This window comes from Zootoca vivipara, chromosome 6 (genome assembly GCF_963506605.1).
Source record: "Zootoca vivipara chromosome 6, rZooViv1.1, whole genome shotgun sequence".
NCBI lineage: Eukaryota > Metazoa > Chordata > Lepidosauria > Squamata > Lacertidae > Zootoca > Zootoca vivipara.
In genome coordinates, this window is record NC_083281.1 from 27,122,700 (window position 1) to 27,139,530 (window position 16,831).

Genomic DNA, 16,831 nt, shown 5'->3' on the forward strand with positions numbered 1-16,831 from the left:
CATGGTTTTGGGGGGGATGACGGAGGAGTGGAGGAGAGAGACACCAAGGAATTACATACTCCTTCCACCCTGCTGTATTTTGTTCCAACTGAATGCCCAGGTATTTTCTGCTTCTGAACGAACATTGGTCTTTGCTTTGTTGTTCCCTGCTCCATGAGTGGGGAGCAAAAAGCGTAAACGATCACTTTTCCAAATACAGTAGTGAAACCTGCTTTAATGGGCATACCTTTGGCAAACAGTCTCTGGCCAGCCTGCAACCAGCAGCAGCAGCAGCAGCAGAAATGTCCTATTTGCAGAAGCACCAACCTTGTGCCAGCCTTGCTACCCGCTTAGCTCTTAAGCAAAGTCTTAAAGAAGCTGGTGAAGTCCCCACTAGCAGCTTGCTCCTTGTTTCTTTCCTGGCATCAGCAGAGGGTAGGCCCCAGGGGCTTGACGACGACAATGCTGGGCTTTTCTAGCTGTGCAGTTTCTCAGCCAGTTCACCCATCAGGCCCTGGATGTCGCAGACAAAACGGTACACGTAGCGCTGTCCGCTGGTCTTGTGAATGATGTTCTTGTGATAGTAGTAGCGCAAGCCACGGCTGAGTTTCTCGTAGGTCATGCGGGGCTTGTTCTTCCTCTTGCCCCAGCGCCTCGCCACCTGCCCGTAGTTGAGAAAGAAGAATGGGATGGAAGGCAGCCCCCAAGCACTGCGTCAGTGTAAAGATCACAATAGCCAGAGACCTGTTGCATGTTGAGTTTGCAGCTGAACGTGTTGTGCTACAGCGGTCTTGGCATACCTATAACCTTCTAGCTGTTTTGGATTACAATTCCACCAACTCTCCAGCCAGCACATAGTCTGAAGTAGCTGGAGGGCACCCAGGTTGGCAAAGGCTGCCTAGTGAGATGATGGCATCTACTTTCCGTACAGCTGACAACAGCTGGAGACCCACAAATTGCTCCCCTGTGATGTAGCCAGGTGGGGGCATAGCTATTTTCTACTCCTCGAGCGTAGGACTCGAACCAATGGCTTCAAATTATAAGAAAGGAGATTTTGACTAGACATCAGGAAGAACTTTCTGACAGCAAGAGCTGTTCAACCGTGGAACGTTCTCCCTCGGGAGGTGGTGGGCTCTCCTTCCTTGAAGGCTTGTAAGCAGAGTTTAGGGGGCCACCTGTCCTGAATGCTTTAGCTGGAATTCCTGCATTGCAGGGGGTTGGGCTGGATGACCCTTGGGGTCCCTTCCGACAGTGCAATTCTATGAACCCTATCTCCCATTCCTGTATGATACACAGGTTTTCAAAAAACTATGTATGATACACAGGTTTTGAAAACTATTGATGGGTAGGGTTGCACCTAAGGGTTAGTGTACCTGAAGGAGCATCTCCACCTCCATCATTCTGCCCGGACAGTGAGGTCCAGTGCCAAGGGCCTTCTGGCGGTTCCCTCGCTGTGAGAAGCCAAGTTACAGGGAACCAGGCAGAGGGCCTTCTCGGTAGTGGCACCCGCCCTGTGGAACAACCCTTCCACCAGATGTCAAAGAGAGAAACAGCTACCAGATTTTTAGAAGACATCTGAAGGCAGCCCTGTTTAGGGAAGCTTTTAATATTTAATAAATTATTGTATTTTAATTCTTCTGTTGGAAGCCGCCCAGAGTGGCTGGGGAAACCCAGCCAGATGGGCGGGGTATAAATAATAAATTACAGTGGTACCTCGACTTACAAACAACTCGACAACCGAAATTTTCAACTTACGAATTGGGGTAATGGCTGCACGCTTACAAATTACTCAACACCCGGGGGGGAAACTGCAGCGGTTTTAGATAGGGACTTTTTGACTTATGAATTTTTAGGTAGGGTTGCGACTTACAAATTTTTCCGTTTTCAATGCATTCCTATGGGAAATTGTGTTTCCAATGGCGTTTTTCGATTTACGAATGTTTCGACTTACGAAGGTGCCTTCGGAACGGATTAAATTCATAAGTCGAGGCACCACTGTATTATTATTATTATTATTATTATTAATGTTGTTGTTGTTGTTGTTGTTGTTATTATCCTCATCATCATCATCATTGTGACGTTGGCCCCCACCAAGGGGGTGTAAAAATCACACCACTCTGGCTCGGATCCTGCCAGGCCATCCACATGCTCTCCTTGCCAAGGGTTCAAGGGAGCCTTGGTACACCTCTGTTGATGGGAAAGGCATGGGAGGAGTTTCCCCACTTGTGGGTTAAGTGCCACTCCTTCCATTCACATACGAGCCTCACCTCGTGGGGGTCGCAGAGTTTGAACTCCCAATCATTCCCCGTCCAGCAGATGAAGGCCTGGCAGGAGCCATCTTGGAGCAGCTCCAATAGGAAACGCCACAGCTGGATGGGACCGGAACCTGTCCAGGAAGAAGCAAGGAGTGTTGGTGGTATGCAGGGCTTCAACGGAGCCAGTGGCATAGCGTGGGTTGCCAGTGCCCCAGGGCAAGGCAAGTATAGAGCCCCCTAACCTGTGGTTCCTGTCAGGGCTGGGCGGTGGTGATTTTGGTGGGGAAGGGTCTTCTCAGCAGGGAGAGGGAAGTTGGGGAGGGGACAGCAGTGGCAGCTGCTGCTGCCACCACTGCTGCTGCTGCTGTTGTTAATTTCATGAATTTTTTACACCGCTTGATCGTTTTAAACCAGCAGCGGCCTGGTTGCTGTCTACTTTTGCCTGCTGGCGTCCCATTGTCGGACCCCAATTTACACAGTGTTTTTCTGGGAATCGTTGGAAGGTGTTTACAAGATTAAATCAAAGCTACAAGCATAACAATAAAATGGCGATTAAAAGCTGTTGCTGGAATCACACAGGTAGCAGCACATCAAGCCGAATAAATTGAAGGGAGCAGATTTAAATCTGCTGATTTCCCCACCCCCCTCTCCAGGTTTTAGAGCCATGCACACAAAAAGCCTCCAGCAACGCAGCAACCTTTTTGAAGACCTCTGCAAGCCAAAAGAGGAGGACCTGGACTGACTTTTCCAATAGTTTGAAAGCTATGGAACAGCCTCCGAAAAGGCCCTGTCTCTGGTTTCTAGTATTGATGGGAAGGGCAGAAATCTTTCCAGACTCTTACCTGTCCGTTCCCTATGGGACACGTTGGTGACACTGGCCTCTGCCCAATCCCTTGACTCCTTTTTCCTCTGGGTTCTGACTGGAGGGCCACACCGACATGAATCGCATTCCAAGGGGGTCAGTTGGCTGACGACAGCGGGGCCAGATGTCTTTCTCCAATCACGGGATGTCACAACCCCCAATAACTCTTGTTCTAGAGGGGAAATTATGGAACAACGGAGTTGTGAGGGTAGACTTGAAAGCATGTGGAAGATGCCTGATAAAGTCATAGAGGTTTGTGAAGGGCTCAACATGCGTTAGGGCTTCTGTGCATCTCATGGTGTAGCCAAGGGCGGAAGGCAGGCAGGCAGCTGCCCCAAAAAATCATTAAAAATCAATACAAATCTGAGTTTCTGCCCCCTAACAAAAGCCCGACCCACCACCACCACCAAATCCTGGCTACAGCCATGGTGCCTCTATCTACCTTTATCCTCTTTCTAAATCAGAAATGGGCCATAGCATCTGCTTTGCATGTAGAAGGTCCCAGGTTTACATCTCCAGTTAAATTGATCAGGTAGCAGGTAACAGGGAAGACATCAACCTGAGATTCTGCAGGAACACTTCCAAATCAGAGTAATATTGGGCTAGGTGCAGTGTGAACCACATTGAACTAGAGAAGCAGTGTGATTGTATCCCGCTTAGTTTTATTCAAAGCAGACACATTGAAATGAACGGAAACTAAATCACGTCCATTCATTTCAACAGGTTCTCTTCTGAGTAGGACTAGCCTTGACTACAACGGCTACCATATGTTCTCCTTCCGCTATCAGAATACTAGATATCAATTGTTGCTGGCAATCAGAGGAGAGGAGTGAGCTTTGACCATTGTGAAAACAGGATGCTGGATTGGATGGGCTACTGGCCAGATCCAGTAGGGCTTCTTTCATTCTTACATTGCTGCAGACAATGCAAACTGTTTAATGAGCCTGCAAGATTCAGCTTTCCGTCCTCCGGAATCCTCTGCTTCCACGCTTCTTTCAGAACATACGGACTAGAATCGCCTTGTAGGATCCGACCAAATATCACCCATCTAGGCCAGGATCCCACAATGGCCAGCCAGATGGGTTTCTGGGACACCCAGTATCAGTGCATGAAGCCAACAGCCTGGCATGCCTACCTGGCTCTTGCTGTTCCGGCTGACCTCCAAGCAGAGGCTGAAATGAGGGCCGTTGCTCTTCAGGGGAGCAGCAGCACAGAGGAGAAGACGAGGCCTGAGACACAGGGCTAACATATGGGGTGCCTTGCAGACTCGTGGGGCCACTGTCCTGATAGGCAAGCCTAGAATCTGAAGGCAATTGAAGGAGAAAGAAACATCAACAGGAGGGGCAACCGCTATCTGACCACTTATCTCACCACACACCAGGGAGCGCTGGCCCTCCAGGTGTGGCCTCCCATTATTGTTGGCCACTGGCTGGGGCTGATGGGAGTTGCAGGCCAATATCCTCTGGAGTAGGGGTCAGCAAACTTTTTCAGCAGGGGGCCGGTCCACTGTCCCTCAGACCTTGTGGGGGATCGGACTATATTTTGAAAAAGAACATGAACGAATTCCTATGCCCCACAAAAAACCCAGAGATGCATTTTAAATAAAAGGACACATTCTACTCATGTAAAAACATGCTGATTCCCGGACCGTCCGTGGGCCAGATTGAGAAGGTGATTGGGCCGCATCTGGCCCCCGGGCCTTAGTTTGGGAACCCCTGCTCTGGAGGATCCCCGTTCCTGTTTTGCACCTACAGCCAGGATCTGGGACAATGTGAAGCAAACATCCCCATAGCATGCAGAGAAAAACTAACTCCACATACAACATACCTGGAAGCATAAAACAAGCTCCCTTGTTGTATGTACCATGATTTCGGGACTCTGGAAATTTGCCAGGTTCCGTCTTTATTTGCCCATCTGCCAGCAGATGCCAACATCCTTTATATATATATATAATTTCAAGCTAGCTTTTGAACAGCAATTGCTGCTGAAGTCTTAAAGCCTTTGCCTCTTGTTACCTAAACATCTGGTCACTGTTGTAATTAATGGGTGACTTATGGCACCGTTATTGGTTTTGTGTGAGTGTGTGTGTATTACAGTAAGATCCTTTGATTATTTTGTAATGCATAGAAATGAAACATTTGCCAATCTGGTCTGAACCTAGAACCACAGAGGCAGAAATGACCCGAGGCAGAGACAGCCGGTGTGGTGCCTGCCAGATGTTGCTGGACCAACTCCCACCATCCCTAACGATCTAACCATTGGTCAATGTTTGCTGGTGCTGATAGGAGTTGTAGTTCAACAACATCTGGAGGGCACCTGATTCTCCCTGCTCTGATGTGTCCCAAACTTCCTAAAACTGCCTACAGAGCCATATCTCTTTCCTCCTGCACAGTAGCCTATAACCAGGGGCGGAGCTTCATGCTCCGGCACCAGGGGGCAGAGAGCAGGCGGGGGCATGGCTGGCACGCGTCCCAGGGGTGTGGCACCTGTCCTGGGGGCCCGCCGCCCGTCCTGGGGGCATGCTGCGCCGCCTGCGGGGAGCCGCGAAGGCACCTCACCGGGATTGCGCTGCTGGGGGCAGTGCGCTCCCCCCACCCCCCTCTTCCTCCGCCAGTCCCTATAACTTACCACTTTCATACAGTGCACTGTAATCCAGGCAGGTAGAAGAGACCTGTGTCAATTCCATTGCCGCATTTGTGTACTCAGGAAAGCCTAGAAAAGAAATGGGATAATTATTAGACTTGTTAGTTGCTTGCCGCTGCCCAAAGGGTCTCCAAGCAACTTACAACATGTGGGTCCCACCTGCAATACACATTTACAGCAGTATCATACCACTCTGAACAGACATGGCTTCCGCCCAATAATTCTGGGAATTGTCATTTGGATGCTGAGAGTTGTTAGGTGACCCCTATTCCTTTCACAGAGTTCTCTAGGAAGAGGGATTGGTTGTTAAACCACTCTGGAAATTGTACCTCTGTAAGAGGAACAGAGGGTCTTCTGTAAGAGGAACAGCCTCTGTAACAAGCTACAGTTCCCATGATCCTTTGGGGAAGCCATGTTGTTGTTCTTGTTGTTGATGTTCTTGTTCTTTCTGTTATTTGTACCCCTCCCACCTGACTGGGTTGCCCTAGCCAGTATGGGCAGCTTCCAACATATACTTATAAATGTTTACGTGGTATGATACTGCTTTAAATCGATAGTGCAGATGAGGCCTTTGAATCCATCAACATCTGGAAGGTCACAGATTCCCACGACTTTCCAGTGTGGCTGATGCAAAGGTCGGGATATGTTAGTGATCACACGCACAGGGATATCATTTACCTTTCAAGCCCAGCGTGTGATGGAACGGCATTTCCTTCTCAAACCCTTCAAGCTCAGCTAGGTAACTCCCACCGGTCCAACTTGGGAGCGTCTGATCCACCTCATTTTCTGGCAAAAACCAGGAATCTACAGCGCTGAAGTCTTCCTCTTGGAAAACCTTCCTGTAATCTTCCATGTAATCTTGATGCAGGCGAGAAATAAAGAGAAAGAAGTAAGGGCATCAGACTTTCATTCGAAAACACTTTTTTTCGTAGGGCAAGGACAAGGAGGTTGAAACCTTCCAGGTATTCCCGGCCTACAATTCCTATCATCCCTCAACCATTGGCTGTGCCAGAAGGGGCTGATGGGAGTTGGAGTCCAAAAAATATCTGGAGGCCCGCAGGATAAACAAAATGGTACACAAAATGGCTGCACAAAATGGTACAAGAGCTAAAGCTGGCTTGAAAGAAATGGTGTCTACATTCATCCCAAGGCTACCCCTTAATGCCAGTGTACTGGAAGAAGCAAAGATTGCCAGTGTCCAAGCAATGATTCTGCAACATCAACTTCGTTGTACTGGTCATGTTGTGCGGATGCCTGATTATCGTCTTCCAAAGCAACTACTCTATTCCAAACTTAAAAATGGAAAGTGTAATGCTGGTGGTCAACAAAAAAGGTTCAAAGACCCTCTCAAGGCAAATCTTTTAAACACTGACAACTGGGAAACACTGGCCTGCGAGTGCTCCAGTTGGAGAACAGCCTTTACCAAAGGTGTCATGGGCTTTTAAGACACTCGAACTCAGGACAAAAGGGAGAAACGTACTAAGAGGAAGGCAAACCATCACCATGATCAACTCCCACCCAGAAACCTATGTCTTCCTTATGGAAGGATGTGTGGATCCAGAATTGGCCTCCACATTCACTTAGGGACTCATTGTTAAAACCGTGTTTATGGAAGTCAATCTTACTCGGCTACAAGTGATCGCAGAAGAAGAAGAAGAAGAAGAAGAAGAAGAAGAAGAAGAAGAAGAAGAAGAAGAAGAAGAAGAAGAAGAAGAAGAAGAAGAAGAAGAAGACACCTGATCACACAGGCTTTGCACAAAGGAAGCCACCCAGAGTTGCTGGAACAACTCAGTCTGATGGGCAGGGTATAAATAATGAATTTATTGTTATTGTTATTGTTATTGTTATCTGCAATAGACTAGCCTTGTCTGTTCTGACTGGCAGTAGGCTCCTTAGGATTTCAGCCAGAAATATTTCCAATTATTTGTGAATTCATCCTTTTGAACTGCAGGTGGCAGGGATTGAACCCAAGTCCTTCTGCAAGCAAAGCATGTGATCTATCACTGAGCTATACATCTCTCCCGGAAATTTCTTAAGATAAAGCCTCCTGCTTTCCCCCCAGCATTGATGCCTAGAACTGGCAACTCCACATGCAGTGGCTCTGAGTGACCACCCAGCCACATGAGAACAATGTGTGTACACAAGTGTACACACCTTTGAAAGTGAAACCACTTTCAAACTACTCACTACCACCTCAGGGGGAATAAAAACCCTGGCTCTGCTTTAACGTCTTGTCCTCTGAACGCTTCCATTTGCATTATACAAAGAAGCACCGTTTTAGGATTCTCGTTACGTTGTGCTCTGTGGTTTTCTGAATGATGCCCAATAATGTGTTCCAAATACTGTACATTTAATCTCAGTGAATGACTAGTAGTACATGTTAATAATGCCCACTTAAATTCTTCTACATCTCCAGCCATTTATATTAACTTTATAATTTTGTCTTAATTTATAAGGGATAAGATGGCACTGATATATAGTTCTGAAGACATTTTCTTTAAGGTTGGAACTTCCTAGCAAAAATGTTAAAGAACCAGTTCCATTCTTCTTGTGCTAAAGATACACACACACACACACACACACACACATACACATACACACACACAAACACACGAAAACTGCTCAGAAGCCATTATGGCAGGCAAGTGGTATTATTATATATAAATGTATTATTATTATTATTTCAACTACTACTACTACTTATCCTAGGGAGCATTATCTGTAACTTTCAACATTCACTTGCAACCATTTTGATAATTCATGGCTTCATTGACAGTGTTGCTTCACTTTTGCATCTTACATTTTCTTAAAAATATGTTTGTTTGTGTTACTTTTGCATAAAACTTTGCATTTAAAAAAATCTGTGGGGCTACTGCCGTTGACTTCGAGCATTTTCTTAAGTGATGCTGAAGAGACACACAGAATGTCATCATCATCATCATTATTTATCTGTATTATTTATCTGTAGGCCACTCTTCATCTGCAGAGCTCAGGGGGGTTCACAGCATGAAAATACAAGATCAAAACCCAAAACAAAGACAAACCAAACCAATAGCCCCACCCCTACCCAAAAACACATTTAAAAAAGGCTATAGCATCATGAATTTGATTAATGCAGGATAGAAAGAGAATGGCTCTCTCTCTATCTTTTAACCAATGCATACTTTACATCAAGCGTAGGGAGCCTGCAGCCTTCCAGCTGTTGCTGGACTCCAACTCCCATCAGCCCCAGCCAGGATGGCCAAAGGTCGGGAGTGATGGGAGTTGCAGTACGACGACAACTGGAAGAGCATCTGCTTTGCATGCAGAAGGTGGCTGGTAGGTTGGGCTGGGAAGGTCCCTTGGCTGAAACCCTGCAGGGCTGCTACCAGTCAGTGTAGACAACACTGATCTAGGTGGACCAATGGTCTGACTCAATAAAAAGCATTAGTCCTTTACTTTGGCATGCCATAGGTGGGAACTGTAGGAATGACTAAAATGAAAAAAGCTGCTTAAGTTCATTTATTCATTTGAGTTATTCTTTAAAATAAAACACTCTAAAGCAACACCCAACAGCACAATCCTACACATAGGCACTGAGAAGGAAGTCCTACAATCGTTGGTACGGGGCTGCAGCCAACATGGTTAAGGGGTTAGTGTGGAAGGAAGGGAGAAGCTCTTACCCGACAGTTCCACCTCTGCTCCAGTCGGGACCATTTGCAAGGGTGGCTCCCTCCAGCACTGGTGCCAAGGATCCATGTCTGCAATCTATTTAAATTGATGTAGATCTGAATTGAGCAGAATTTTTTTATATTTTTAATGAAAGAAGTATTAAAACTAGGCAAAAGTAAGGCAGATATAATAATAAACAGTTGAAACAACAATAGCAAAAAAAGTTCATATTCTAATACAATCAGATTGCAGTATGATTTTTTGCTTTCCTTCTTATTTGTGAATATCTGGACTTGCCATCATAGAATTTCAGAGTTGGAAGGGACCACAAGAGTCATCTAGTCTAACCTGCTTTTCTGCAGGAATCTTTTTGCCCAACGTGGGGCTCGAACCCACAACCCTGGGATTAAGAGCCTCATGTTTTAAGGTTAAAGTATGGCAGATGTGCTGCTCTGAGCCAAACCACTGATCCACCTTAGCCCGCTAAGGGGCAGTGGCCCTCCCTGATCTGGTCAGCAGTGGGTTTTCCAGAGACATGAGAGCCTCTTACTGCAAATGCCAGTTACATGGAACCTGAAACCTGTAGTACGAATGTGCAGCGAGCTGCTGCCTCTCTTTCCCTGCTCACAGGCATCACCTCAGCATTAGTTAGGAATCTACCTTGTACGGAGTCTGACTATTGGTCCATTTAGCTCAGCATCCTCCAGGGATGCTGCTGGACTCCAACTTCCATGATCCGCAGCCAGTCAGGGACAATGCAAGTTAGAGTCCAGCATCACCTGGAAGGTCAGAGGTTCCTGGTCCAGCAGCAGCTCCCCAGGGTTTCAGCCAAGGACCTTCCCATCCCTTGCTGGAGATGCCAGGGATCGAACCTGGTACCTTCTGCACATAGAGCATGTGCTTTTTGCCACTGGGCTATGCAGGCTACTCACCTCTTTGCTGCGTTCTAGGATAGCTGACCCAGTGCCGCCTTGGGGCGTCTTCCTTGGCTCTTCCTCTTCTTTCCCTTGGACAACGAAATTGGCAAAGGGAGGGTGTGCGTACCTACACCGATCTCTGAGATGTGAGATCCTGCACCATGCCTTACGGGGGTGGGGGGAGTGCTGCTGGGTGCTTTTCCTTGGCTAGAGGATTCAGAGGCTGCTACTGCTGCCCTTTCTCCCTCTCTCTATTAATATCCCCCTACCCTTCCAGTTCCTCTGCCCGGCCATTGGCTGGTTTAGCCAGTTTCGTGACTTTTTTCTAAGTTTATGGGGAGGGGGAGATAGGCGTCTATGTCGTCACAGCCAGTGTGTGTGTTTGTGTCCGCGTATCACGACTCTGCAGCCCCAGATCAGAAGGCCAGGTGGTCGGATTTCAGAGCTGGGGGGAGCTGGGGGGAGGGAGGGGGGAATCGTGAGAGGAAGCAGGACTGGTGTGTTTATCTCTAGGGACCACGATGCAGCCAGCAGAATCTCCTTGTCAGGCTGTATAAGTAGCCCTAATAAATCTCGAAATGAGACACCACAGCTTCCTCTGAGGCCTGTCCTGGGCTGAGAACTATTAGGCTGAGCTCCTCTACCAATTTACCTAGAAATAAGCTAAGGAGGAGAAGGGGACGTCAGAGGACAAGATGGTTGGACAGTGTTCTCAAAGCTACGAACATGAGTTTGACCAAACTGCGGGAGGCAGTGCAAGACAGGAGTGCCTGGCGTGCTATGGTCCATGGGGTCACGAAGAGTCGGACACGACTAAACGACTAAACAACAACAACAACAACAACAACAACAACAAGCTAAGGAGGACTTGTTCCTGAACGCCTAGGATTGTGCCCTTAAGAAACAACTTTTCCCATGCTCCAGGCCATCTAAGGTCACCACCGCCAGAGTGCCACTATTTTGTGGGAGAGATTCAATCACATATTGATCATTTAGGTTTGCACAATGAAATAGCAATGATAGGGCTGGCCCTGAGCATAAAAGCTGTCATTTAAAACAGCCTTTGCAAATCCTCGGATGTATGATAATTCACATGTTGCAATCTACACACGCTCTGCAGGAATTTCTGCAAAGAAGCATCTTATTTTTTTCTTTTTATCTTTTTTTGGAGTTCACAATCTGTGTGAAATGTGTTTGTTGCTGTAGTTTAGCAACTCTGTATTGATCCTTACAGTGTAAGGGAATTCCGCAGTCATTGCTTGACCAGTCGTGATGGAAAATCTTTGTGACCCCAGGAGGCTATGGGGTGGAGTGAAGGGAGGATAGACAATTTCACGGTTCCTTTCATGGCAGCTGATAAAAATCACTCGTGCTGCCCTGCCGCACAAAAAGGAACACAAAACGGGAGGCTGGGCATGTCTGCTCAGAAGCAGATCCCACAGAGGTCAGTGGGACTTGCTCCCAGGTAAGCCAAGACTGGAGCCAAGTCAAACACACACACACATTTTATTCCTAAGGTGGAAAATAGGTGTGTTAAATTGGTTTGTGAATTGCTCTATAGCAAGGGAGTACATTTTCATATACTCAGGACACATATACAAGCACACAGCCTCCCTCCCCATCCCACAGGGGGGGTTACAACAATCTGAAAATACAATATTAAAACCATTTGGAAAGCAAACAAGAGAACAGGATTCACGTTTAACAATGTACATATAATAATGTGCCCTGTTGTGCTGCTTTTATTCCTATTTTAAAATATTTACTTATTATTAAAGTTAGATCCCGCCTGTTCTGGCAAAGGAGCCCAGGGCGGCAAAGAGCAAGCGATAAAACAATAAAAAATAATTTAAAAAAAATAATTGCAATAAAATATGCAGACCAGGAAAGTTATCAACTTAAAAGCCTGGTTGAAATAGGAAGGTCTTCGTCAGCAGGCGACAAAAAATATAACAGAGGTGGCGCCTGTCTAATATTCAAGCAGCTGGTGCCACAGCACTAAAGGCCTGATTCTGATATTGTGTGGAATGAACCTCCGAGTAAGGGACAATCTGCCAGAAGCCTTCTCCTTCAGAGCTCAGTGATCGATTGAATATATAAGCGGCGAGACGATCCTTCAGGTAAAAGTAAACAGAAACAACTATACAATCTGAGCAGGAGGCGGGGGGTGTTCAAGAGGCTGGAGAAATACATTGGTTCATAAGAGTTTGCAAAATCCAGAGTTCAGCAATAAGAACCAAAATGTCTCAGAAACTTGGCAAGCTTTCAATTTCCCCAGAAGCTTCGTTCATTGGGCAAGAGGCTTTGTGTAACAACTCGTCTGATGAAGCGTTCTGGAGAACTCGGTAGCTTGTGACTTTTTGATTGGTCCCCCAATAATGGTACTGCCCAACTCTGGGTTCTTAAAATGTATATGCTGGGGACTAAAATGGCGTCAGAGTTGGGGAGGGGAGCTTTCCACATAGGGGTGCTGCAGCCGTTGAGAAGGCCCCTTGCCCTGCCATTGCTACTTGCCTCACTTCAGAGGGCAAGAGAACATGGCAGATGGGCATCTGACCATAATTTCAGTCCTCTGGGCCAGCATCATGGTGAGTAGACCACTCTGACCCCCTGCATAGAGCACATGCAGTCAGTTGAAACCAGATGGTCTCTGCCCACAGGCTTGCAACTGCAGCACACAAAAGGAAAAGGGAGTGAGGAGGGAAGAGGAAAAAAGCAAACACAGTTGCCAGTTCTTAAAGTTACATAGAGTAGTTGTTTTTTCATCGCCATGAGCTGGCCAGGCAGGAGAGAGCCACATCATGCGTTCTACTGGGTGTCAGGGTGGGGGAAGCACTTCTCAATGTCCTGGTAGGTCAGAAGAGAAGAGTGCCAGATATCTCTCAGTCATTAGCTCCCATTGAGATAACAAGCACCCCACCCAACTTGAGCCATTAACAAGCAATCTTCCTCACAAAGGAAGTGGCTAGCTGGAGATGCAAAAGTGGTAGCAAGAGAGCATTCAGCTTCTAAGGTTTAGTTGCTGTTGTTTGGCACAAGCAGCTCTCCGTGTTGGAAACAGACTGTGAGTGCATCTTTGTGTACACACACACACAGAGAGAGAGAGGGGGGGAGGGAGAGAGGGAGGGAGAGGGAGAGGGAGAGGGAGAGAGATTACACCACACCCCATCTCCCCAGCCTGCCTTTTTCTGTGGAAGGCAAGAGAGCAACGATGGTCAGGCCAGTTTCACAACCCATAGAGATAGATCAGCCCCCTTGAACAGCCTGAAACCACAAACCCGCAGATTGTGTAAAGGCTTGAGATTGGGTAAGAGTGAAGAGAAGAGAATTGCCCTCTACCCTAACTGGAACCCAGCTCTTGGGGGGGGGAACCCCTCACTGTGGAATCCTTGTTCCTTCATAGCCCTGGATCCAAATCTTTATTCCAAGGCTAGGGAAAACCTTTTCAGCCTGAGGGCCATGTTGCCTTGTGTGGAAACTTCTGGGGGGTGCATGCCGCTGGCTGGGTGTAGCCAGGGGCCAAAGTACTGTAGGTACAGAGCAATGGATGCAGCTTTTGTCTTTGTGCCGGAGGCTGCATTCCAGCCACACACAAAGCAGAGGTTTCTACACCTGCAACTATCCATGCTCAATCCGCACAAGGGCATGATGGCAGGCACGTGACCGAAGAAGAGAGGGTGTGGCCTAGAGAAAACCCCAAAGAGGGGCCGGATTCTTCCCCCACCAACCCAAGGCCTGAGATGCCCTCCCCTGCCTTTGACCCCTCTCAGTGGCTAGATAGGGCACTCCTTTCTACCTCTCCACAGTAACTTTTTGCAAATCTCATTATCCTTGATCCTAGCAGGAACTACAGCGCCCCAATAAAATGGGGAAGGGGGAGTCAGGTGGGTGGGCTGACCCTGCAACCCCTCCACTCTCAGCCCCTTTCCTTGTCAGGGAATCTCAGGGGAGGGGTGGGTGCCTCAGCCTGAAAATGCAGCGTGAGGTTATGCAACGGCCCCAGCACTGAGGCAAGGAGTGCACAACATCGACCGGAAACCACAGGACCCCACACGCCTCCCCACAAAGCACAAGCCAGGTGCAACACAGCTCACGGGGTGAGGAGGGGCGGGTGAAGGACTCTGAATAGTAAGGCTGCTCCTTTCTGCGACTGCCAATGGGCAGCTGAGCGATCTTGGAGAGCAGGGCCTCCGGCACAGGAACCTTTCATCCAGCATCGCTAGCTGGTGTTATAGTGCACCCTCGTGCACCAAAGTGTGGCTCCATGCCGCTCCTTTTGCAGAGAGAGCCACGGCCCCCAGACACATAAACAAGCTGGTGAAAGAGATGCTATGCCTTCCAGTTAAACTTTCCCATACAAACTTTCCCCACTTTGTTGGGGTGGCGAGCACAAACTGCAGCTCTGCCAGGGGACCGGTTATAGTTCCCAAGATTCTTCAGCAGCAGGGTGGGGAGAGGAAGAAAAAATGCTTCCCCATAAAGATTGGGAAAGGAAAGTGACAGGTAAAATGAGATGGGCAGATCCACATCATATATTTAAAGCACATGACTTCCCCCAAGGAATCCTGGGAACTGTAGTTGTTGGTTTTTCTTAAAGGATGCTGGGAATTGTAGCTCTGTGGGGGTGAATCAGGGTGAGTGCATGTTATTTAAGGTTACCAGACGTCCCCATTTCCCAGGGACATTCCCCGGCATAGCTGCCAAGTTTTCCCTTTTCTCGCGAGGAAGCCTATTCAGCATAATGGAATTTCCCTTAAAAAAAGGGATAACTTGGCAGCTATGTTCCCCGGATTTACACATCAGTCCCCATACAAAATCCATTGAAGTTGAAAAGTGTCCCCGGGTTCATTGAAAAAAAATCTGGTAACCTTATGCTAGATAACCAATGTTGTTCAATCTCTCTGCAAACATATCAGGCTGATTGCTCATTAAACAAGCTGTCTGGAAGCGGCCCACATCTCCCCATATCTCCCAGGACCACAGCAGATGGCATGACATCATTAACTTTAGTTTTTCCCTTCCTTTGCTCCACTTCATTGGCTACTGCTGGAAAGCCGGTAGGAGCCTTTGAGCGAAATGATGTCTCACACACACTGTGCAGGTCTGCATTATAGAAAGGTTATCAGCACAAATGGAAAGGAGAGGTGGATTTGGGACTGCCGCATGCTTAAAACAACGTGAAGTATTTGCTTCCAGGTTGGTTTTTCCCCTTCATTTAATGTTGTGAAGCTGCTCTATGAGCAGAAGAGTGGGCTCCAAATAATAAATTGGCATGATCGACTGGTGTCATGGCATTAGGAGCGCCTGATGCTCCCTACAGCAGACATGGCGATCGCCAGAGTTTAACGCCTATCTTTTTCAAAACCATCTCTGCTCAGTAGCCTGTCAGATCATTCAGATTAACACTGCAACATTTCTGAATATTGTCGTTTTTATTTAAAAAAAAACAGCACACCTCATCACCTTTGTACAGAAGCTGCTGTTTTCCTAAGTGTTGGAAGAAAAAGAAGAGTACAGATTTCTAAGAAGAGTTTGCACTCGATGAGATGCCTGCAGGTCAAACAATTGAGCTAGAACGGAATTTCAGAGTCTGTTCATATCACTGCTTTTCAAATTCCAAATGTACTTGCGGCTGCGATTCAGAATCTTGTGGACACCCAAGTACTTTGAGAGAGAAAAGGGCACATTGGACATTCCAACTCTCCAGCCGCAGGGATTATCCACACTTAACTTTGCTCCCCATCTAGGTTTCCCAGGTCCTTGTCCCGATCCAAGCAGTGTTTTTTGTCCCAATGCTTTGCCTGGAAAACCATGTTTTACCCCTGATTCAGAGCAAACAGCCACCGTAAATTATGGGGAAACACCAGGACTAAAAAAACCTGCTCAGAAACAGACCTTTAAAGCCTAATCCTGTGCCTAGGAAGTGTGGAACAAAGGGGAGTGTGGATGAGCCTGCAGTCTAATATCTTAAATTCTGAAACCAACTCTTCTGGGGTGGGTAGTGGTGAAATTTAGACTACTGTTTTTTTGCTTTCCACCTTCTCCCAGACATAGCAAAATTGGTATCCTCTTCCAGCCTTTGCTCAAGGGAGGTGCAGTCCAAAGTTACTTTGCTGACAATCAACGCCCACCAAGAGCATTCGCATACCAGAAATTTAGATTTGCACAATTAAAAGGGATTAAAGCAGGGGTAGGCAACCTAAGGCCCATGGACCGGATGCGGCCCAATCGCCTTCTCAATCCAGCCTACGGACGGTCTGGGAATCAGTGTGTTTTTACATGAGTAGAATGTGTGCTTTTATTTAAAATGCATCTCTGGGTTATTTGTGGGGCCTGCCTGGTGTTTTGACATGGGTAGAATGTGTGCTTTTATTTAAATTGCATCTCTGGGTTATTTGTGGGGCATGGGAATTCGTTCTTTCTTATTTTTCCAAAATATAGTCCAGCCCACCACATGGTCTGAGGCATGGTGGACCGGCCCACGGCTCGAAAAGGTTGTTCACCCCTGGATTAAAGGACTCCAG

At 47.3% G+C, this 16,831-nt stretch overlaps 1 protein-coding gene across 1 annotated transcript; it reads right to left on the reverse strand.

Moving 5' to 3' along the window:
- Positions 1-454: 454 nt before the first annotated feature.
- On the reverse strand, positions 455-9,477 carry ETV2 (ETS variant transcription factor 2). Its single transcript, XM_035118724.2, has 7 exons — positions 9,402-9,477; positions 6,418-6,597; positions 5,725-5,808; positions 4,232-4,399; positions 3,077-3,268; positions 2,247-2,365; positions 455-640 (listed from the first exon to the last, which is right to left on the reverse strand). The coding sequence occupies exons 1-7, from the start codon at positions 9,475-9,477 to the stop codon at positions 455-457; spliced, it is 1,005 nt and encodes a 334-aa protein (XP_034974615.2).
- Positions 9,478-16,831: the final 7,354 nt, after the last annotated feature.